The sequence below is a fragment of the Vanessa cardui genome, chromosome 28 (assembly GCF_905220365.1).
Source record: "Vanessa cardui chromosome 28, ilVanCard2.1, whole genome shotgun sequence".
In the NCBI taxonomy this organism is placed as follows: domain Eukaryota; kingdom Metazoa; phylum Arthropoda; class Insecta; order Lepidoptera; family Nymphalidae; genus Vanessa; species Vanessa cardui.
Genome location: NC_061150.1, coordinates 7,180,118 through 7,204,793, shown reverse-complemented (window position 1 = coordinate 7,204,793; position 24,676 = coordinate 7,180,118). Strand labels below are relative to the sequence as shown.

The window sequence follows — 24,676 nt, the reverse complement described above, 5'->3', positions numbered from 1 at the left end:
ATGCAAATGACGTTTAGAGTTGTTGGAGTTAATAGCTTTAATAAAAGTTTGGACATATATATATGTATGTTAATTTAAAAACTTGCAGCATACACAGAGAAAGGGCTAAAACATTGCTTTTTTATGACATAGCTAGGCGAATGACTTGGCTACCTGATGGTTAGTGGTCACCACCGCCCATAGGCAATGCCCCTGTAAGGCATAGAGGACTACGTCCTTTTTAGTTTTAAATTATTCATTATTGTATAGCTACTAACATAGATATAAGTTTTAAAAATTATGTCCTATTTACTAACAATTTTATGGATCAAAGTTGTTCGAAATAAAACATCATCATCGTCCCTTGTGTCTGTAGTTACACTGGCTCACTCGCCCTTTAAACCGGAATATAACAATACTATGTACTACTATTTGGCGGTAGAATATCTAATGAGCGGTACCTACCCAACGGATGTCAACAATGTCCTACCACCAAGTAAATATATCATGAAACCTCGGAAACTATAAACCCTACTAACTTGAATTCTGGCAGGGATGTTCCTTATAGGGTGTAGATATCCAAAGCATTTTATGAAACCCTACCCCTAAGGGAGTAAAAGTTTGTGTTTTATAAATTTCGTGCGAGTAAATACAGTTTCAGTTTTTTTTTATGTTATAGTTGGCAAACGAGCATATGGCTCACCTGATAGAAAGTGACTACCACCGCCCATGGACATCTACAACATCAGGGGGCTTGCAGGTGCGTTGCCGGCCTTTAAGGAAGGAGTACGCTCATTTCTTGAAGGTTTCCGAGTCGTATCAATTCGGAAAAACCGCTGTCAAAAGCTGGATCCACAGAGTGGTTGTTCGAGGCAGAAAGTGTTTTGAAAATCGGGCTGTTGTGGATTTTCGGACATCAAGATGGCTGATATGTCTATATTTATAGTCCTATGACAATTAAGTTTGTCACCAATAAGGTTTTAATGCAAAATTTTCAAATTTAAAAAGGTTTCAACAAAATATTGTAGCGCTTCTGTGCGCGACAGTACTTTATTGTATAGTGAACTCGCCCCTACTTTATTGAACATTGAGTATGAGACGCACAGAGTAACTAAAACAGAGACATTTTATACATTTCATTTTATATTATTTTGTCTGTTTGTAATATGAAAATAACCAATACTCAATGCATATATAAATAAATAAATATGAGACAACATCACATACATTACTCTGTTCCAATGTAAGTAGCTAACGCACTTGTGTTGTGGAAATCAGAAGTAACGATACCACAAACACCCAGACCCCAGACAACATAGAAAACTAATGGTAATCTACATCGACTCGGCCGGACGAACCCGGGACCTCAGAGTGGCGTACCCATGAAAACCGCTGTACACACTCGACCATGGAGGTTAACCTTAAACCTAGACGGCCCATTGGTTAGAATACGTACATCTTAACCGATGATTGCGGGTTCAAATCCAGGGAAGCATGACTGTTCTTTATGTACTTAATTTGTGTTTATAATTCACCTCATCCTCATCTTAAACTTAAATTTCAAAGATCTAAGCATACATAATGTGTAATGATGATAACAGTTACCAAAAGTTAGTGGTGTATTGGTGTTTTAAGTAAAAGTTCCCACGTAAATATCTGGAGTAATACTAATAGTAATAATACCACTTCTCATAAGGCAGATAAGGCCACCAATAAAAATTATTATTATCTATTAAAAAAAATAAAAATAACTTTACAGTGTTATCTGCACGCTAGCTACTCTGTATCTCCCCTATACCTTACTAATATCCTATAAACGCGACCACGTCGGAATGGGAAACTACCCCCTAGTTTAAGGGAAGCCGCTTCTTTCCCATCAAATGGCAAATTGCATATTGTTCAACCCTTGGATGTTATATTTGACGTCGGTTATCGGTGGAAATTGTTTTTGATATTTTATGTAAGGTGAAGTAACTCACATATAAAATTACCACTGGGTTACGATTTTTTATGGAGGTGTAGAGCATTTTCATCACGCTGCAAAATGTTATGTCGCACTTATTTGGTTAGTGCAAGGTGGTACCACCTAACAATTATTTATTGTACGTTTTGTTACGATTTTAATAGAGGCAGCCTACCAGCCTACAAGGAATATAGCATCTTAAAAAAAAAGGCGGACAAATGAAAGGAAAATATCGTGAAGATACATGCATGTGTCGAATTTCAACGAAATCCTGCCACATGTGTATTCCCCTGCAACAGCGTGGAGGAATATATTCCTTCTCAAAGTGATAGGAGGCTTAAGCAGTGGGAAATTTACAGGCTGTTATTATTAATTAAGACTTACAGTCGATGCGCGTCTACTGGCAGTCTCCGTGGCGCGTGCAGCAGCGCCCTGTGCGCGCAGTCAGCGGCGTTGGGTCGGCATGAGCACGCCCAGGGGCACGCGGCTGCAGCAGCGAACACCACCGCCAGTAACAGCAGAATTGCGCGCCGCATGACTGTTTCTGCTGCAGTTAAGTCATCTGAAAGAAGAGTTATATTTGTTAAATTGTATTCCGGTTTAAACACACTCATTATCTAGATAAATTTAAAAAAAATCGACTTCAAACAAAACACTATTTTAAAACGAATAAATATGCACTAAAAAGTAATAAAAATAATTGCGTATTCAACATATTTTTTAGAGTATTTATTATTCCTAAGTAAAATGAAATGAAAAACATTAGACTACTTAAAAGTCGATTTACGATTATATAATGTAGTTACAATTATTGTTATATTTAGAGTCGGTGTCAGCCATAGGCTGTCAATCAAGAGAAAGAAGCAATACGAGTCCCTTGATTGACAAATTATATTGTCGTAGAAAAAGTAATTTGTAAAAAACATATTTCTTAAAGTATTCACGTATTATTTTTTGCTAAATATATTGTAGGGTTTTCTTGGCTGACACCGACTCCAAATACAGGAGGTTTATAGAAGTTACAGTAGAGTTTACAGTAATGTCATGAATAAACATTTTTGTTTGCGTTTCATTGTATACAGTCGAAATAATGTAATACAGTATTGTTTTTACCTTAAAATGTAATTAATTGGTATGCGTCTATCTCTTAGAGGTAACACACAATTACCATTTTATTATTAGCAATTTTAGAAGTTCCTAATGTTATGTCGTGAATAAACAAATTCTGTAGTATATTTAGTATCACTCTTGCCCGTGCGAAGCCGGATCGCTAGTAATTCTATCACTATATATTGTCTTTATAATTCATCTCGTGCTCAGCGGTGAAGGAAAACATCGTGAAGAAACCTGCATGTGACAAATTTCATAGAAATTCTGCCATGTGTATTCTACCAACCCGCATTGCAACAGCGTGGTGGAATATGTTCCAAACCTTCTCCTTAAAGGGAGAGGAGGCCTTTAGCCCAGCAGTGGGAATTTACAGGCTGTTGTTGTTTGTTTTGTTATTGCACCCGTGCGAAGCCGGGGCGGTATCGCTAGTCTTCCGAACATCTGCTATCTTTACATTTAATTCAGTAAAAGTACTTTTTTATAAGTCAAATGAATATTTTAATTTCGATTTTGAAATTAATGATAACCACTGAACTACAAATATAAATCTTTGGAGTCGTAACTAATAAAGATTCCATTTCCGCTCCACATAGTGGATTTACTCTTTACGATAAAGTGTACGAACATCGCTGATAAGACTCACACACTTATGGGCTATCGCGCGGTAATGCATCTGCTCGTAATGATTTACAGACATTTTTTTATATATATATCTTTATTACGAGATATGACGAACTTAAAGTAACATCTTGAGAGCACTTTGAATCGTCATTTAACAATTAAGCGAAGCTACCACCGGTTCGCAAAGTAGATTCTACCGAAAAGAACCGGCAAGAAACTCAGTAGTAACTCTTTTGTCAACATTTACAGTATAAGTTACATACAATTATATATATATGTAATGTATTTGTCTGGAAGTCAACAGGTATTAATTCTACGCTTTATTATCATCTACAAAATCTTGTATCGAAGTAACTATTAATCGTGTTAATAAAATCAAATAAATCTTGGTGGTAGTGTTTTGTGCAAGCCCCTCTGGGTAGGTACCACCCATTTATAAGATATTCTACCGACAAACATTACTATTTTTCCGATTTGAAGTGTGAGTGAGCCAGTGTAACTCACAAGGGATACACCTTAGTTCTTAAGGTTGGTGGCGCAATGCAGATGTAAGGAATGGTCAATATTTTTTAACCAATGTCCATTATTGGCATATGTGACCCATTTGCCTATCTATATTATAAAAGAATAATTATTTACACGAAATTGGATATATTTCGAAGTTTGTCAATAATAAGGCAAATGACGACTATAGGAAAACCAGAAATACTTTTAAACCCCTGTCATTTCAAGCCGTAAAAATGTTTTCGGAGAAATAATAAAACCTCAATCGATATAATACTGTTAGTTTTATTGCTTGTATAGATAAGGGTTATACCACCTGTGTGGTAAGTGGTCACCTGTTGAACATGACAAAGTTTTATCATTTAATTATATAAATAAGTGTAATAAAATAATGTAAGTAATTATTTTTCCGTTTAATCAAAAACAATATTGTTAATTACAATATCACATTGTATCACGTACATATATAATGATAATATGAGGTCTGTGGTAATGCCCTACAAATATTTTAATAATAATAAATAAATATGAGACAACATCACTAATACTAATAATTGTATTTAACTAACATGACTTTGTATTTTTAAATGTTAAAAAAGAGTAACTACTGAGTTTCTTGCCGGTTATTCTCGGTAGAATCTACTTTCCGAACCGGTGGTAGTTTCACTTAATTGTAAAATCACGATTCAAAAGTAAAAGCCTACTTGAATCAAGTTTATTTTGATTTGATTTTATTTGAATGTAAGTAGCTGAAGCACTTGTGTTGTGGAAAATCAGAAGTAACGATACAACAAACACCCAGACCCAAGACATCATAGAAAACTAATGACCTCGTTCTACATACGCCAGGAATTAAACCCGGGACCTCGGAGTGGCGTACCCATGAAAACCGGTGTACACACTACTCGACCACAGAGGCCGTCAAAATAATTAGTATTATAGAAAACTTGCTATGGAGTTAGCTGAGTCACTTGGAAAATAATGGGTTTTATAATGTATTCATTCCTTCATTATATAAGGGAGTTGGAAGTTTGCTTGGGGAATCAATCGATTGAATGGGGGTAAAAGGTTTATGTACAATCAAGTGATTGAGCCAGTGTAAAAGTAATAAAAAAAAAACATCACAACAAAAATCAAAATATACTTTATTCAAGTATTCTACTGAGAAGAACCGGTAAGAAATTCACTAGTTACTCTTTTTCAACATTTAAAAATACAGTCATGTTAGTTAAATACAATTATATATGTATGTAATGTATTCTGTCTGGAAGTCAACAAGTATTAATTCCACGCTTTTTTAACCACACAACACAACAGGCACAAAGCTCATAGCTACCCATTTGGGTGATTTTTTGATATGAGACAACATCACATACATTACTCTGATCCCAATGTAAGCAGCTAACGCACTTGTGTTATGGAAATCAGAAGTAACGATACCAAAAACACCCAGACCCGAGACAACATAGAAAACTAATGATAATCAACATCGACTCGGCCGGAATCGAACCCGGGACCTCGGAGCGGTGTACCCATGACAACAAATGTACACCACTCGACCACGGTCGTCGTCGTATTGGTGATGTACTCTACAGCGTCAAAAGTACTATATTCCCCCTAAAATTACCATGACTAAACTAGGTCGATGGTACACCATAATGTCGTAGCATCCATAGATGTCTTAATAATGAGCCATATAACGTATTCTTAAACTCGATAACCCCATAAATTAATCAGTCGCCATTAAGGTCAAGTGAGGTCATCATTGAATTTGTATTATGGGTTCAGTACCCGGGCGAGACAATTGGGTTTATTTGAAACTGAGATTCTGTTGTTATGAGTTTATTTTATGTCTATATTCATATATCATTTGAGAGAATAACATATGGTACCATATGTATTTCGAAGTAGTGGTAACTTTTTGCCTGATATTAAATTGTTACCACTGACATGTAAATCCACCAACCCGCATTCGAGCATTGGAACAGCGCGGTGGAATATGTTCCAAAACCTTCTCAAAGGAACGGCCTTGGCCCAGCAGTGGGAAATTTACAGGCATTAAGTCTCTATAGCAAAGTTTCAAGAGCTTGTGAATCCTGTAAATGGTTTGGGATTCTTCTCTGAAGGTCAAGTTTTGAAGTTCATTACATAACACTGTTCTTATGTAGGTTGGTGGATGAGAAATAGGAATTGTTTATTTGTAAAGTCGAGATGATCCAGTGGTTAGAACGCTTGCATTTTAAGCGATGATTATAAAATTCTGCCACATGTGAATCTACCTATCAACATTGGAACAGCGTGGTGGCATGTTCTCCTTCTCTTCGTGAGGTGGCCTTGGTCCAGCAGTGGGAAATTTATAGGCTGTTACTATACTATTTGTAAAACGTCGTAGAGTACAAAATGTATTGGTAATCTTATCCCTCGACTGGAAAATGTCTAAGGGCCAGCGTCTCCCCAAACAGTTATTTATCTTGGGGTATTATAAAGGCACTCTATTAAATTAATTTTGAGTTTTCCGTAATCAATGATTTAACAGCCTCAGAGAGAATTCTCGCTATCTTCGGCGTAGTAAAAACAAAGTTTAATTACAATGAAAATATTAATAAAATACTTTAGTTAAATAATAATTATTATTATGATACTTGTAATTTATTTTTTGATTTTGACCAATTCAAATAACAAAATCACAACTTTAATCCATACACATAATAAAATTGGAGTGTCTGTTTGTAATATTAAAATAAGGGCTATACTTTTTACTCAATGCATTTACACGGTACTACATATACCAAAAAATAATATTTTTTACAATTTTAATTTGTTTGTCTCTTTGTTTGTTCCGACTAATCTCTGGAACGGCTGGACCGTTTTTGACCGGACTTGCACTAGTAGATGACTGATGTAATAAGGAGTAATTTAGGCTACAATAAAATATTATTTTGCTAAATGCAAACGCATACAAGGTCGCGGGCACAGGTAGTTTAAATATAATTACAGTCTATGAATGCCGATGCCTCTGCGGTCGAGTGGTGTGTACACCGGTTTTCATGGGTACGCCACTCAGAGGTCCCGGGTTCGATTCCCAGCCGAGTCGATGTATTTAGGTTGAGGTTTATTAGTTTTCTATGTCGTTTTGGGTCTGGGTGTTTGTGGTACCTTCGTTACTTCTCTTTTTCCATAACACAAGTGCTTTAGCTACTTACATTGGGATCAGAGTAATGTATGTGATGTTGTCCAATATTTAAAAAAAATGAAAATAAATTAACATATTTCCCATATGGTAAACAAATTAAAAAAAAACTCAATAAATCTTAAAACATTCAGCGTCCAATAATTCCCACACTCATTTTACACTCATTAAACACTCACTCTAATTGCATTACAACCCCATTACCAGTTAATTAAACTTGGATGGTATAAATCACTGCATTTAAAAAAAAAGCAAAACTCCAGGTTTCCGTGCCGCATTTAAAACCATTCAGCTGTCAAATGCCATTGTTCGATATTTGAATTCAACACCTTTGTGGCAGCGTCACAGATAATTTATAACTGTCAAATAGGGTTAGGTTTCGAAAGGAGTTTTTATATATTTTTTTTGTTGTAGCTTTTGAATTAAATAATATAGTTATGAAATAGTTGTTTTATTAAAATGGAGTATGGTTATATGTTCTAGTTAGCTTACTAAGTTAATTTTTGATGTTTTAATGTTATTGGTATTGTATTGTAAGTACAGGATAAAAGCTATTTTACTGACATAATATTGTTAAAAAAAATCAATTCTAAAAATATATGAATTTATATTTAGTAGAAATTGTTTTTTTTTTAATATTATATAAATAAGTAGAAAATAATAAGCTCATCCATGTAATTTATTTTAATGAATATACAAAAATTTGAAACTTAAAAAGATTTTTTTAATTGAATGAAATTAAAAAAAAAACCGAATCAATTCTTTGCTTTGTGCATTGTTGAAAAAAAAAACTCCTTGTTACGTCAAGTTAATCTGACGTTTCAATTACCGACAACTGTTCTCGGAAGTCTCTTCGTCCGTCACAATACAGTTTGTGGGTCATTGGCGAAAGCTACTGATTTTTTTTTATTATTTGTCGAAAATATTCAAAGATATCTTTGTTTTAGGACAAAGGATGTTGTATTGTTTCCTTTTATTCACATTATTCGTGGTGTCTTGCCATTTTCAAATAAATATATAAAAAATACTCTTAGACAATAACGAGCTGAGATGCCCCAGTGGTTAGAAGGCGTGCATCTTAACCGATGATTGCGGATTCAAATACCACGCAAGCACCACTGTATAATCTGCTTAATTTGTGTTTATAATTTATCTCGTGCTCAGCGGTGAAGGAAAACATCGAGAGGAATCCTGCATGTGTCTAATTTCATCGAAATTCTCCAACATGTGCACTCCAACCCGCATTGGAACAGCGTGGTGGAATATATTCCAAACCCTCTCCATAATGGAAGAGGAGGCCTTATCCCAGCCGTGGGAAATTTACAGGCTGTTACTTTACTTTTAGACAAGAAAACTGTTAAAATTTTTGTATATACGCGATATATTACAAAAAAACTATTGTAAGTTTTTTATGTTATGTTAATTAAACGGGCAATCTGATGTGTATGTGGTCACCACTGCTCATAGACATTGAAACAGCAAGAAATATCCTCTACCCCATATGTCCCTTGCGCATGTTCACACAATTAAGGTTTGAAAAAATACTAGGTAGGTTTATTTTCAGTTATAGGGGGAAACGAGCAGAAGTCTCACCTGATGGAAAGTGATTACCAGCGCCCATGGACATCTGGCACATCGAGGGGCTTGCAAGTGCGTTGCCGGCCTTTAAGGAAGCATACGCTCTTTTCTCCAAATCGTATCGGTTCGGAAAAACCGCCGGCAAAAGCTGGTTCCAGAGAGTGGTTGTGCGAGGTAGAAAATGTCTGCGCGCTGTTGTCGATTGATTGGTAGGTATTGCTGTTTGACAGTATTTGGTGGCTGATGGGTATCCTCCTACACTGAGTTGAAATATTGATAGTTTAATAGGCAATATTTTATTACAATAAATCATGAACTTGCATCATAATAACATGTATATTGTCTTTTTCTTTTTTTATCTTTATGGTTGGCGGACGAGCATATGGGCCACCCGATGGTAAGTGGTCACCATCACTCATAGACAATGACGCTGTATGAAATATTAACTATTCCTTACATCGTCAATGCGCCACCAACCTTGGGAACTAAGATGTTATGTCCCTTGTGCCTGTAGTTAAACTGGCTCACTAACCCTTCAAACCGCAACAAAACAATACTGAGTACTGTTATTTGGCTGTAGAATAACTGATGAATGGGTGGTACCTACCCAGACGGGCTTGCACAAAGCCCTACCACCAAGTAGGTAATATTGTTCTATACATGTTTGTATTACGTGCGAATTAATAAAAAATAATGGCCTATTATTTGTTACTGTTTTTACGGACACCTCAGCTCTGAAAATCTATCTAGACAGATAAATAATCAAATGAAATTGGATTGAGAATATATAATAATAAAAATACGTTTTTTTATACTCTGTGTAACAATATACAAGATTAATTGAAAAAACACGGACAAAAATGATATTAATACAGTTGTATATATGTAAATGATCATGGTTTTAATTCCAAGTATTATAATTGTTTCCCGCCTTTTTGCGGTCAAACAAAATGGCGTCTTAGTAACTGTCAAATGATATTGATTTAAGATGTGTCATTTATTCCTTGTTATTTATCTGTGAAATATTTAAAAGTATTATTTGATATTTCAATTTTAAATTAATTTTGTTTTAAAATTTGACTAACTCATTACTTACCAGATTTTTTTTAAATAAAATTTTGAGTGAATATTACACAAACGTGTTTTATTAATTTATTTTTATTTATCACAGACCAAAAAATAAACATGACCACAGACTATAAAGTCGCTTACAGCTGTCTGTTCCTATGTATGCTTAGATCTTTCAAATAGGCTATTTGACAATGCGAAAAATAAATTGATTAAAAAAAATATTTTAATCAGTGTATATTATGAGTTAAAAATGGTTATTTATTAACGAAACTTGCAAATAATACTTAATTTACTCAAACATCAATAAATAAAAATGCCTATTTTTCAAACGTTTGTCACGTGACACAAACTTTGAAAGTTTCTTGTAATCCTTGCTTTTCTACAATATGTACCACTGATTAAAATACAGCAACGTGACGTCACCGACCCCATAGTATTGTATTATTAAAATAAGTACTTAAGAGGCTAAATTCCTAAATATATTTGAACCCATTAAAGCAATTCACTTCAGTTCTTTTGATGTTTAAATATAATGAATGATTTTGATTGATGAATGTTTTTATTTCAATTCACTCACTGTGTCTAATGCGTTTTTATCTTGCACGCATTTTATTATGGTTTCAACTTGCTGTCTTAAAATAACACGTTCAATGCAGAACGAGGTCCAATACGCCTCGTATGTCCTTGCGGTGCTAAGAATAGATAAAAATTTTAACAAAAAAACCCTTTAAACAAAACACTATTTTAAAACAAATGAATGTGCACTAAAAATTAATAAAAATAATTGCGTATTATATATCGTTTTCATATGGATACCATAATCAGAACTGGACTGAATTAAAATGGGACTACACGGAAAGCACTACCTTATAATTCGTCTGCATATATATATAATATCGCTATCACTTGGTGGTAGGGCTGTGTGCAAGCCCATCTGGGTAGGTACCACCCACTCATCAGTTATTCTATCGCCAAATAACAGTACTCAGTATTGTTGTGTTCCGATTTTAAGGGTGAGTGAGCCAGTGTAACAGGCATAAGGGACGTAACATCTTAGGTTGGTGGCACATTGACGATGTAAGTAATAGTAAATATTTTTTATAGCGTCATTGTATATGGGTGATGGTGACCACTTACCATCAGGTGGCCCATATGCTCGTCCGCCAACCTATGCCATAAAAAAAAAACATAAAAAATGATGCCTCTGCCAACGTGTTTAGACAAAAACAAAACTATGTGTATATTTACATTTTAAAGAGAAACGATTTATTTATAAAAGCCGAGGTGACCCAGTGGTTAGAACGCGTGCATCTTAACCGATGATTGCGGGTTGAAACCCAGGCATGCACCACTAAAGCACATGAATATTCATTCATCCAAACTTCCTCAAAAGAAGAGAAGGCTAAACCCAGCAACAGGAAATTTACAGGCTGTTGTTTTTGTTTGATATATTTGTTTGTTACGAATAACCTCTTATATGTTATTAACTTACAAACATATAGTATGTTATATATGTATTTCGCAATGGCTTGACACAAATTGGCGATGCATTGCGAAGGGTCGCTAAGTGAAACTGACGGACAACACGCGCGCCCGTTTGCTGTACAGACGCGAACAATCGATACGTTTACATATACTATGACATACAATGGAATAAAGTTAAACAAACCCTATATGTATATTCTAGACGATAAAATCAAAATAAACTTTATTCAAGTATTTACAAGCACTTTTGAATCGTCATTTTACAATTAAGTGAAGCTACCACCGGTTCGGAAAGTAGATTCTACCGAAAAGAAACAGTTAATGTTAGTTAAATATAATTATATATGTATATAATTCATTTATTAATATAATAATGAATAACATTAAATGCTTAAATATATACAAATGTAAACTAAAACTAGTTACTGTATATTGACCGCGTGCAATGGTGGCAAGAATGCTAGCAGCGTTTCCCCGTTGAATCGCAATTCCGATCCTCTGGGCGAACGAACCAGCCCTCCTGTCACCAGTGGAGGCAATAAGGTGTTATACTTTTGATGAAGCTTTTTGCACCACTACTTCAAGGGCTAAGCGTTTTAGGGTTGTCATTTGTCTATTGTACTATATATATACTATGCTGCTTTCACGGGAATTATCTTTAACTGAAATAGAAAATCAATCGCCATTATTCGCAAAGTTATCAGCAAATCACTTTGCCACGCAACTGTACGCAGCAACAATAGTATTCGCTTGCCCGCTGCATTCATTTAATTGTAAACCACTTGTGTGTTCCACTGTACATAATGTATGTACCTACAGAATCTATCTGGATATTTAGGAGTATGTAGCATCCGGAATGTGTATGACAAAGAGTTTCTTTCCATATATATAACTAGGTGCAATGCTGATACTAAATATACTACAGAATTTGTTTATTTACTACATTACATTAGAAACTTCTAAAATGATCAGTGTTTCTTTACTATATTTTCCATGTATTATATACAAAAACAGCATCAAAATCCGTCATGTAATTTCAAAGATATGAGAATACATAGGGACAGCGGAGAGCGACTTTGTTTTTACTTTGTAACGATGTATTATATAACATACAATGAAAATATGAGCTAAGATGGCCCAGTGGTTAGAACGCGTGCATCTTAACCGATGATTGCGGGTTTAAACCCAGGCGAGCCCCACTATATATATGTGCTTAATTTGTGTATATAATTCATCTCATGCTCGACGCCCGTAAATTTCCCACTGCTGAGATAAGGCCTCCTCTTCCATTAAGGAGAGAGCTTAGAACATATTCCACCACGCTGTTCCAATGCGGGTTGCTCAGCGGTGAAGGAAAACATCGTGAGGAAACCTGCATGTGACAAATTTCATAGAAATTCTGCCACATGTGTATTCCACCAACCCGCATTGGAACAGCGTGGTGGAATATGTTCCAAAACCTTCTCCTCAAAGGGAGAGGAGGCCTTTAGCACAGCAGTGGGAATTTACAGGCTGTTGTTGTTGTTGTTGTAAAGGATGAAATACACCAATAAGGTTTAAAAAGAGATCTCAAATTAACATAACATTTTAAATTAATCTGTAAATATTTTCAACTTCCACGCAAGCGAAGCCGCGGCAACTGCTAGTATAAAGGCTGATTACTATAAATTGCTTAGCAGTGATTAGTTACGCACTTTCATCTCTTTTCGTCACCTTAGATTTTACGTTCAAAAGAGCGAGACAGCAACAAATCACTCCTTAATATCTTCTACTGAACTACATAAATACAAGCAAATAGGTCACTTGATTGTTATGGTCACCAGCGCCACAGATATTGCACACACAGTTACTGTAGGGGGTAACAACTATCTCCCTGGGAACTGAGACAAAACATCCCTTGTGCTTGAAGTTACACTGGCTCACTCACAATTAGGACTGTAGAACAATAATACCAAGTATTACAGTTCCGTTGTAGATTATAGATGAGTGGGATTAAACAATAGTAACAGTCTGTATAGGTATTTCCCACAGTTGGGCTAAGGCTCCTTTCATACGAGGCTCCATTGAGAAAGTTATTTATATATTCCTCTACGCGCTCCGATGCGAGTTGGTGAATTCACATTTTTCTGAATTTCGTTAAAATTAATTACATGTAGGTTTCCTTACGATGCTTGACGATCTAGACACTAGGCCATCTCATCACCCATGGGATTAAAATTGCAACTACAAAGCAAATCCATAAAAATAGTCGAAAATATGTAAACATCAAAATCAACACATCACCCGAACACGTTACAAAACATCCCGTACGCTTATACTCGTAATAAATCATCCGCTATCAAGCGATCTAACGAGATAAGTGACACACGATGATCGATAACGGGCTACTGAGCTTGGATCGGCTGGCGCTGGAACTGCGAAGCGAAGCTATACAGCACAGAAAACAGCTTTCCGAAAGTTGATTCTACTAAGAACTGACAAGAAACACACAAAGTACTCCTTTTCAGCATTTAAAAATACAGTCATGTTAGTTAAATACAATTATATTATAATATATCCTGCCTAGAAACCAACAAGATATCAAAAATCTAAATAAACGTTATTCTAGTAGGCTTTTACAAGCACTTTTGAATCGTCATTTTACAATTAAGTGAAGCTATCACCGTTTCGGAAAGTAGATTCTACCGAGAAGAACCGCCAAGAAACACAGTAGTTACTATTTTTCAACATTTAAAAAATACAAAGTCATGTTAGTTAATACAAATATTTAAATTAAATTAATTAAGTATTAGCTAAACGCCTTTTTATCGTCTGCATAATCTTGTATCGAATAATATACCTTCTTTACCGATGTATTTTTAACAAATGATTTGAATTTATGAAACGGCAAAGTTAAAAATGTCTGCGGAATTTTATTATAAAAACGTTTTTTATTTGAAAATTGAGTTATTCAACAGATGTCATATACCATAGCTGGGTATATAGAAAGCATCTCCACTTCCGGTAATTAAAAAGAATGCTTAATTAACAGAGCTTGATATATGAAGTATTTTGGTACGTCATTATCCTTTAAAATAAAGTAAAATCGAAATTAAATTTAGGGATCTGAAAGCTACCCGACACCAACAACAGCCCGTATATTTCCCACTGCTGGGCTAAGGCTCCCTTTGAGTTGAAAATTTGGAACATATTCCGCAATGCGGTTTGGTGTCATTAGTCACATGCAGGTTTCCTCACGATGTTTCCCATCACCAAGCTCGAGATGAATTATAAACACAATTTAAGCACTAACATATTCAGTGATTCTTGCCTGAGTTTGAACCCACAATCGGTTTAGATGCACGAGTTTAACCACTGGGTCATCACGATGATTCTTTTAACTAAATATTCAAAAGAAATCACGGTTGTGTCTGTCTTTCTGTTGGAACGCATTGAACTCAAAAACTATTGAATGGACAGATGATCTTTAAGCTTTCTTTTGTTTTGTGAAAATGGTCAAAGCACGTAACCTATATTTTTTTCTAATTGTTTAGACTTCTCACTTTAATGTAAGTTAAAAAGATATATCGATCAGTGTCTTAGTTTAGTTTTTATCCCAATTAAAAAATATAATAACAGGACGTGCACTGAAATAAAACTAGTTTTAACGGATTTAAATCGCGTATATTAATTATTTTTAACATCCCGACGTTTCGAGCACTTTACAGCGTCCGTGGTTGCGGGTAGACTGAGGTGGCATTTGTCTATTTGAAGTACAAAAGAAATATTATTTACAACTGCCGCCAACGATTTCTTAATTGGTATCTTGAGTAACGTCCCGATAGCACGCTGAAGGCACTAACTAAGGAAATGTCGGGATGAGAAAAAAATAATAATATACACGATTTAAATCCGTTAAAACTAGTTTTATTTTAGTGTGTAATAATCGCGAAAATCTAAGACAACATAGGACGTGCACTTCAAACATAGTTTATTGTATTACTTCCGAAAAGGTAAGAATGCCTGGCAAGCACAAAACAAGCTATGTACCGTATATGCAAAATAAGCCTTGAAAGAAAGGCAGTGTCGAAATTGGTTTGCCAGAGAAACCCAATGCATCGCAATCATGCATTGAAAATGTTTGGAAATGTCAAGAAACTCTTTTTTTTTATTGTATAGGTTAGCGGACGAGCATATGGGCCACCTGATGGTAAGTAATCACCATCACCCATAGACAATGAAGCTGTAAGAAATATTAACTATTTCTTACATCGTCAATGTGCCACCAACCTTGGGAACTAAGATGTTATGTCCCTTGTGCCTGTAGTTACACTGGCTCACTCACCCTTCAAACCGGAACACAACAATACTAAGTATTGTTAATTGTTATTTGGCGGTAGAATAACTGATGAGCGGGTGGTACCTACCCAGACGGGCTTGCACAAACCCCTACCACCAAGTAAATTAGTTTTATTAATATAATTATATAAATTAAATATAAATTAACTCGGTTTAAGGGTCCCTCACCAGCTCAAGGAAATTCATTTGACGTAACGCAATAGCATTTGCTATTTGCTTCAAACCGGATCACAACAATACTGAGTGCTGTTTGTTGGTAAATCTGATGTGTGGTACCTACCCAGATCACAAAGCCCTACCACCAAGAAGTGTGATATAAACCATCATGATAAACGTGCGAAGCCGGGGAATGTAGCTATCGAGTTCAAAATGAAAGTGTTTTCAACGAAGATACAACGCTGGTTTTTTCACACATAATTTAAATATGTCCAAATATTTACACCGACAATACGAACTCATTATACAATACGTGTCAACGTGGGAAAGAACGTAAAGATGTGTATAGTACGACACAACTTATACGTAGCATCGGTAGAATTCGTAAAACTGATCACATCCGAAGTAAGTACGCTATTACAAATCCAAAAGAGCCGAGATGGCCCAGTGGTTAGAACGCATGCATCTTAACCGATGATTTCGGGTTTAAACCCAGGCAAGCACCACTATATGTATGTACTTAATTTGTGTTTATAATTCATCTTGTGCTCGGCAGTGAAGGAAAACCTCGCGAGGAAACCTGCATGTGTCTAATTTAATTGAAATTCAGCCACATGTACATCCCACCAACCCGCATTGGAACAGCGTGGTGGAATATGTTATAAGCCCTCTCCTTAATGGGAGAGGAGGCCATTAGCCCAGCAATAGGAAAGTTTCAGGCTGTTACTTTTACTTTACTTTTATCCCACACCATCAATGAAAATCAAAATCAAAATAAACTTTATTAAGGTAGACTTTTACGAGCACTTTTGAATCTTCATTTTACTATTAAGTGAAGTGTGAATATGATCTTTGCACATCATCATATGACCTAATATATTCGTCAATTTGACGCGTCGATTTACACGCACTCACTGACGCGGGAATCAAGATCAGTTCTGTGTTGATTAGTCAGGTCGATTTTCTTCCCGGATTTCATAACGGATATCTCTTCCTCCAGGAAGTATATATTGCCTTTGCTCTTAACTATTATATTTAGTTAACGAAATCACTTCTCAAACAAACTGTGGAAGCATCCATCAAGCTCGGATTAGTTTTATCATAAGTGATGTAACTATTAGCTATGAACACGTACAACAACAACAACAACAACAACAACAGCCTGTAAATTCCCACTGCTGGGCTAAAGGCCTCCTCTCCCTTTGAGGAGAAGGCTTTTAACATATTCCACCACGCTGTTCCAATGCGGGTTGGTGGAATACACTTGTGGCAGTTCTATGAAATATGTCACATGCAGGTTTCCTCACGATGTTTTCCTTCACTGTATTACACGCTGAGTACGAGATTAATTATAAAGACAAATTAAGCACATGAATCAGCGGTGCTTGCCTGGGTTTGAACCCGCAATCATCGATTAAGATGCACGCGTTCTAACCACTGGGCCATCTCGACTCGACTGTACACGTACAAATATGTATAACTAGTAGTAACTAGTTTTAGGGTATTAGTTGTCATGTGTCAGGCAAAAGTTCAAGTTTGCTTTTACTTGGTGGTAGGACTTTGTGCAAGCCCGCCTGGGTACCACCCACTCATCAGATATTCTACCGCTAAACAGTACGCAGTATTGTTGTGTTCCGGTCTGAAGGGTGAGCCAGTGTAACTACAGGCACAAGGGACATATCATCTTAGTTCCCAATTGGTGGCGCATTGATGTAGGAATATTTAATATTTCTTACAGCGTCATTGTCTATGGGTGGTAACTTAGTATCAGGCGGCCCATATCCTCGTCGGCCAACCTATACCATAAAAAAAAGATTGCTTCATACCAAATTTCATCAAATTCGGTTCAGTGGTGTCGTGAAAGAGCGACAGACAAACAGAGTTACATATAATATTAATATATGTAGATTGACACTTGAAATTCTTCATTGTTGAAGTTAACTTGAAGAAATTTCATTTGTTTTGATTTGATTTGATTTGATTTGATTTGAAACGATCAGTAGGTGGTATCCAGATGGGCTATAGAGCCCTACCACCAAATTATTTAGAGAACACTTAAAAATTGACAATTCAATTCCACAGACTATAACAACCAAAATTGCAGTTTACAAACGGACCAGCTCCATATGAAGCACTTAAGAATGCATCGTAATTAACCAATTGAATTTCAGCTTTATGTCTTAGCAATAGAGTTCAAAATCATTTGCATCGAAATTCTTAATCCTATTAAAATTGGTTTCAAAGGAATTTGTATCGTATTTCTTTTGTGTAGAGGTGATAATGGATTGTATGTTAAGCAGATGTTGGGTCAAATCTATGGCTAACGAATGCTTTTCATCCTGATCTACGTCGGTCAGTGGCTGTCAAACTTTGGATATATTTTTTTATTACATTTAAACTACATAATGATTGCTGTATATGACAGCAACAACAATCACAGCTTATAAATTTCCCACTGCTGGGCTAAAGCCTCCTCTCCCTTTGAGGAGAAGGGTTTGGAACATATTCCACCACGCTGTTCCAATGTGGGTTGGTGTAATAAACATGTGGCAGGATTTCTATGAACTTAGATACATGCAGATTTCCTCACGATGTTTTCCTTCACAGCCGAGCGGAACATTGAGCGGTGCTTGACTGGATTTGAACCTGCAATCATCGGTTAAGATGCACGCGTTCTAACTACTGGGTCATCTTGGCTCATGTATATGAAATTATTTTAATTTACAAGATTTTGAATTATGATCCCACACTTAAACCTTGCTACTGGGCTATAGTAAGTGCCATACATCCCATCCCAAAGGAAGAGGAGGCCTTAGCCCAGCAGTGGGACACTAACGTCCTATTTTTAAATTATAATTAAAATGTAGATTTCCAAAAGTTAACAAATCACAAAAAATGGAAAAATAATAATAATCTTCACTTTATAAATTGATTTATCGAAGTGAGCTCTTACAAACACATAAAAATATTCACGTTTCGAGTCACATTCAAATCAAATGTACCATCTGTTTGGTATAAAGATAATACCAAAAATAGCCGCTGAGTATCTTTCATTCCTCTTCGGGCCCAGGAATTTCCTTTCCCGATTTTTAATGTTCAATTTGACAATCAATAAAATCAGATCATATGTTCTCTATTCCAGTAAACTTCACAATGAAGCGTTTTTAAATCGTCAATATTTAGCCTCCATTAAAAAACAGTAAGAAACTCGCATAGTTGCTCTTTACAAATAAACAGATTTCTTATGCTATTCACAATGGGCTATTTGACAATGCGAAAAATAAAGTGTCAATTATTGTTATCAGTACACATTATGAGTTTAAGTATGATTAATTAACGCAAGTTGAAAATAATAATTAATTTATTCAAAAATCCATCAATAAAAATGCATTTCTTTAAACGTTTGTCACGTGACACAAAACGATCCTGATTGGCCGGGTTTATGATGAAGTCACTTGCTTGTTAACCTTGCTTGCCTACTATATGAACCACAGATTAAAATACAGGCTAGCGACGTCACCGGTCCCATTGCAGCGCCATATTGTCCAACTAGCGTTTTCGCGCGCTATATAAATGTGGAATTTTTAATATGATATTTTTCGGCAAATATGTACTAAAAATAAAATCAACTTTTACTGGGTGCCTTAACTTCTACTAAATAATACAAAATGGATTTTAATAACCAGTCAAATAGCCTATTACTGTTCAAATAGTCCTATGATGGAATCCAAATCGAAATCCAGGCGAAAAAGTATAAACAATAAATCAAATCAAAATAAACTTTATTCAAGTATGATTTTACGAGCACTTTTGAATCGTCATTTAACAACCAAGTGAAGCTACCACCGGTTCGGAATGTAGATTCTACCGAGAAGAAATGGCAAGAAACTCAGTAGTTACTCTTTTTTAACATTTAAAAAATACAAAGTAATGTTAGTTAAATACAATTATTTAAATTAATACATACTGCTTGTCAAAAGTCAAAAGGTATTAACTCCACGCCGAAATTCTCGTCAAATAAATATTTATTTATATTATTAATAAAAGTTTGACCAACACTGCTGTAACCCGAACCACACTTGATACCATCAAAAGTAACAGTCGTAACTTGACTGACTTTTTTTCAACGGTCATTAGACATCAAAGTTTAGATGTATTGTGAAGACAAACAAACATACTACTGTCTCTCTTTATGTAAATTAGATAAAACTAATTATCCGCCGAAATGGTTCAGTGGTTAGAACGCGTGCATCTTAACCGATGATTGCGGGTTCAAACCCATCGCACCACTGAATATTCATGTGCTTAATTTGTGTTTTTTCATCTCGAGGAAACCTGCATGTGTCTAATTACATAAAAAATCTGCCAGATGTATTCCACCAACCCGCATTGGAACAGCGTAGTGGAATATGTTCTGAACCATCTCCTCAAAGGGAGAGGAGGTGTAATCTCAGCAGTGGGAAATTTACAGGCTGATATTGTCCAATCAGAAAAGGAGAAGAGCAAAATATACATTTGACCTTGAATAGACGCGATATCATTGGTCGTCTGAATAATAGTATGGATTTACGAACATCGATGAAACTTTTATCGATAATTTTAAAGTAATAGTGTTGCGTTAAAAACAAAAGTTATAAGCCAATCGAGATTATAATTATAATGTAAATTGGAATTGACATTAAATAAATAAATAAATATTGGACAACACCACATACACTACTCTGATCCCAATATTAGTAGCTAACGCACTTGTGTTGTGGAACAACCCACAAACACCCAGACCCAAGACAACATAGAAAACTAATGATAATCTACATCGACTCGGCCGGACGAACCCGGGACCTCTGTGGTGTACCCATGAAAACCGGTGTACACACTCGACCACGTAGGTCTACTAGATATGAGAAGTAATATAATATATAAATTCTATGTGCTAAAGGGTATCAAATATGTTTATATAATTTTCCTTATCCATCCGCATCCAGACGAAGCCGGGGCGGTAAGCTAGTTTAACATTTAAGAGTAATTAGACAAAAATCTCAAAAAAAAAATCTATACAAATTGTTCAACACGTTGTTAACAATAAACGAGGTCAATGCACTCCAAAACTAAAAACTAAATCACTTATGACTCAGCAACCCTCAATGTTCCTAAACAGGGCACAGAACCGGAACCGAGGACGCACATAATGACGTGCCATCATGAATATATCGATAAAAACGTCAACGGTGTCACATCACTAGTGTTAAGTGATTTAACGCATTCCTTCGTTCCTTTGTTGCGTAGCGTTGGAAAAAAAAGTTAAATAAAATCTCAAGCCCTCTGTCATATACAAATAAAAAATATATATATTGATAACGAAAGTTTGCACGATATGGCATTCGTTATTGCCATAATTTTGTTTTACACAAATAATGTTACTTCACTACCTACTATAAAACAAAGTCGCTTTCTCTGTCCCTGTATCCCTATGTATGCTTAAATCTTTGAACCTACACAACGGATTTTGATGCAGTTTTAATAGATAAAGTGATTCGAGAGGAAGGTTTTTGTATATAATACATAGACAATATAGTAAAGAAACGCTGAACATTTTAGAAGTGTGTAACGTGATGTAGTAAATAAAAAAATTCTGTATTATATTTAGTATCAGTATTGCACCCGTGCGAAGCCGGGGCGGGCTATATAATAAGCTAGTAAATCACCCCGGCTTCGCACGGGTGCAATACTGATACTAAATATACTTCAGAATGTCATTATATACAATAATATAATATTCGTAACTTTGTGTCATCAGATATATAAATAGTGCCAAAAGCAGTGATTTACATATTATACATATACTAGTTATTTAAAAAGTTTTAAAGCATATCTTTTGTAAAATATATATATATTAGGTAAATAAGAATATACATTTTCAATTACTAATTAAATTTACACAAAGAAACATAATTCAAAGCTCAGATTTCAATTGCAATGAAATAAGAACAAAAAGCTCTTAAACTACGCTTTAGTTTGGAAGCTCTACGAAAGCTCGGCTATTTATCTTGTCAAGTGTCAAAGCCTCGGAGCTTTAGTTTATTTGTAACTGACTTAACCGAGCTTTTAACTTACAATAATAGTTAATAATGCCATCGAACTGGTTCCTATGGTTGTTCATTGGTTCGAAGGTTGAAGGACGATAAGTATTACGAGCGGAGATGGCCCAGTGGTTAGAACGCGTGCATCTTAACCGATGATTTCGGGTTCATCAAACCCAGCACCACTATATATATGTGCTTAATTTTTGTTTACTCGTGCTGTGAAGGATAACATCATGAGGAATGAGAATGCAGGTTGCATTTGCAATATATTCCAAACCCTCTCCTTAATGGGAAAGGAGGCCGTATCCCAGAAGTGGGAAATTTACAGGCTGTTACTGAACTGTACTGTACTAAAGTTTAACGAGAGAAATGGTCCATTATCCATGGTCCATGATTTCTGAAGTATTATCAAAGACTGATGGTGTTTTGATACCTAATAATTATTAAAATTATTATCAACAAATAAGTTTCAGAGACATGTTACTCAAAGATACGTTACTTTAATTTAATTTTCGAACACTAACTCAATTTAAAAATTTGAAAATCGAACAATCCTCACACGAATTTGAATTTGGAATATTAAAAAATCACTCGTTATCACTTGGTCCTGACCTTCCAATCAGAATAGCTTAAAATAAATAGAATAGAATTACAAATAACATCGATATGTGTAAAATTATAATTGTAAATTATCGATGAATGAAATTTATTCTATCGACCACACCCCATCACTTGACGACGTAATAGAAAGCAGCGGCGCGTGCGCAACTACTCGTAGTCGTAGCTGGCGATTGAGGGTTTAAGTTCTACCCGTTTTGGTTTTGTAAATACAAGTCGTTCGGGATTTTCGTATTTATTTATTAGTAGTCGCCCGCGGCTTTGCTTGCGTTTTAGTGCGCAGGTTGTCATGTATCAGGCAAAAAAGTAGCCTTTCTTAGAGTTCAAGTTTGCTACATACCTAATTTCATCAAATTCTGTTCAGCGGTTTGGTCATGACAGACAGTCAGACAGGCAGAGTTACTTTCACATTTATAATATTAAATATAGAATATAGATTACAAATGACTAGTATTATTAGTATCCTGATTAGTCTTGAAAGGATTAATATATTTTTGAAGTAGCACTATTTTTTAGAGCTGAGATTGCCCAGTGGTTAGAACACGTGCAAAGTGCAAGCACCACCATATATATGTGCTAAATTTGTGTTTATAATTCATCTCGTGGTCGGCGGTGAAGGAAAACGTCGTGAGGAAACCTGCATGTCTCTAATTTCATCGAAATTCTGCCACATGTGCATTCCACCAACCCGCATTGGAACAGCGTGGTTTTTTTTTCACTAGCTCACTCAGCCTTCAAACCGGAACACAACAATACTGAGTACTGTTGTTTGGCGGTAGAATAACTGATAAGTGGACGGTACCTACCCAGACGGGCTTGCACAAAGTCCTACCACCAAGTGATTTTAAATCACTATAAGATTATAAGCTTAAAAACCCTAAGGTTTCTTGACTAATTTGTAGATTGTACAAAGCAAACCGGTTGAATATGCGTACAATATATCTGAGATATTAGCTAATCCACCTAGATGTCCTAAAATCCACACCAGCGCGATTTTCAAGACATTTTCTGCCTCGCACAATCACTCTGTGGAACTGGCTTTCGCCGATAGTTTTTCCGGAACGAGACGGCTTGAGAATCTTCAAGAAAAGAGCGTACTCCTTCCTTAAAGGCCGGCAACGCCTGCAAGCCCCCTGGTACTGCAGATGTCCATGGGCGCTGGTAATCACTTTCCATTAGGTGAGTCTCTTGCTCGTTTTCCTCCTGTATCATAAATAAAAAAAAGCATTGTATTTTGAAAATAATCGCGACCAGGCTGGACTGCACATATGTGGGTACTGCTGCGCTATTTCTGATGGAATGGCGCTGAGGTGACTCACATATCTAAAGATTTATATTTTTTTAGATAGCCTTACAACAACAACAACAGCCTTTAAATTTCCACTGCTGGGCTAAGGTCCCCTCTCCTATTAAGGAGACTGTTTTGAACATATTCCACCACGCTGTTCCAATGCGGGTTGGTGGAGTACACATGTGGCAGAATTTCTATGAAATTTGTCACATGCAGGTTTCCTCATAATGTTTTCCTTCACCGCTGAGCACGAGATGAATTATAAAGACAAATTAAGCACATGATCAGCGGTCCTTGCCTGAATTTGAATTCGCAATCATCGGTTAAGATGCACGCGTTCTAACCACCATCTTGACTCCTTAGGTTAAGTACTAATATAGACATATAAGTATTTTGTATTACTAACAAAATGAGTCGATGATACTTGAAATATCAATTATAATTATTATTGTATACGTAAACCTAAGGTAAGTTTGTTCTTTCTTTGATTGTAACAGCTTATTTGAACACAATTTACTTTTCAATTCAAAAGATTTTTGAAGTGCGTACTTGAATAAAGCATACTTTCATTTTGGCATGCGTGTAAGGTCAAGTTCTTGGATCAAACATTGACCACTAACGTCAAAATCACTATTACGATCGTCGTTAAGCCGACCAATCGTATTACTGAGAAATTAAACGAAGGGTCT

General features: G+C 35.7%; 1 protein-coding gene across 1 annotated transcript in view; it reads right to left on the bottom strand.

Annotated features, from left to right (window-relative positions):
- Nucleotides 1-24,676, bottom strand: part of LOC124541518 (protein slit) — a 152,163-nt gene that overhangs the window by 89,983 nt on the left and 37,504 nt on the right. Inside the window, exon 2 of the mRNA XM_047119434.1 lies at nt 2,327-2,504. Within this exon, the coding sequence (XP_046975390.1) occupies nt 2,327-2,478 (152 nt within the window). The 5' untranslated portion in view covers nt 2,479-2,504. The remainder of the gene's footprint in view (nt 1-2,326; nt 2,505-24,676) is intronic.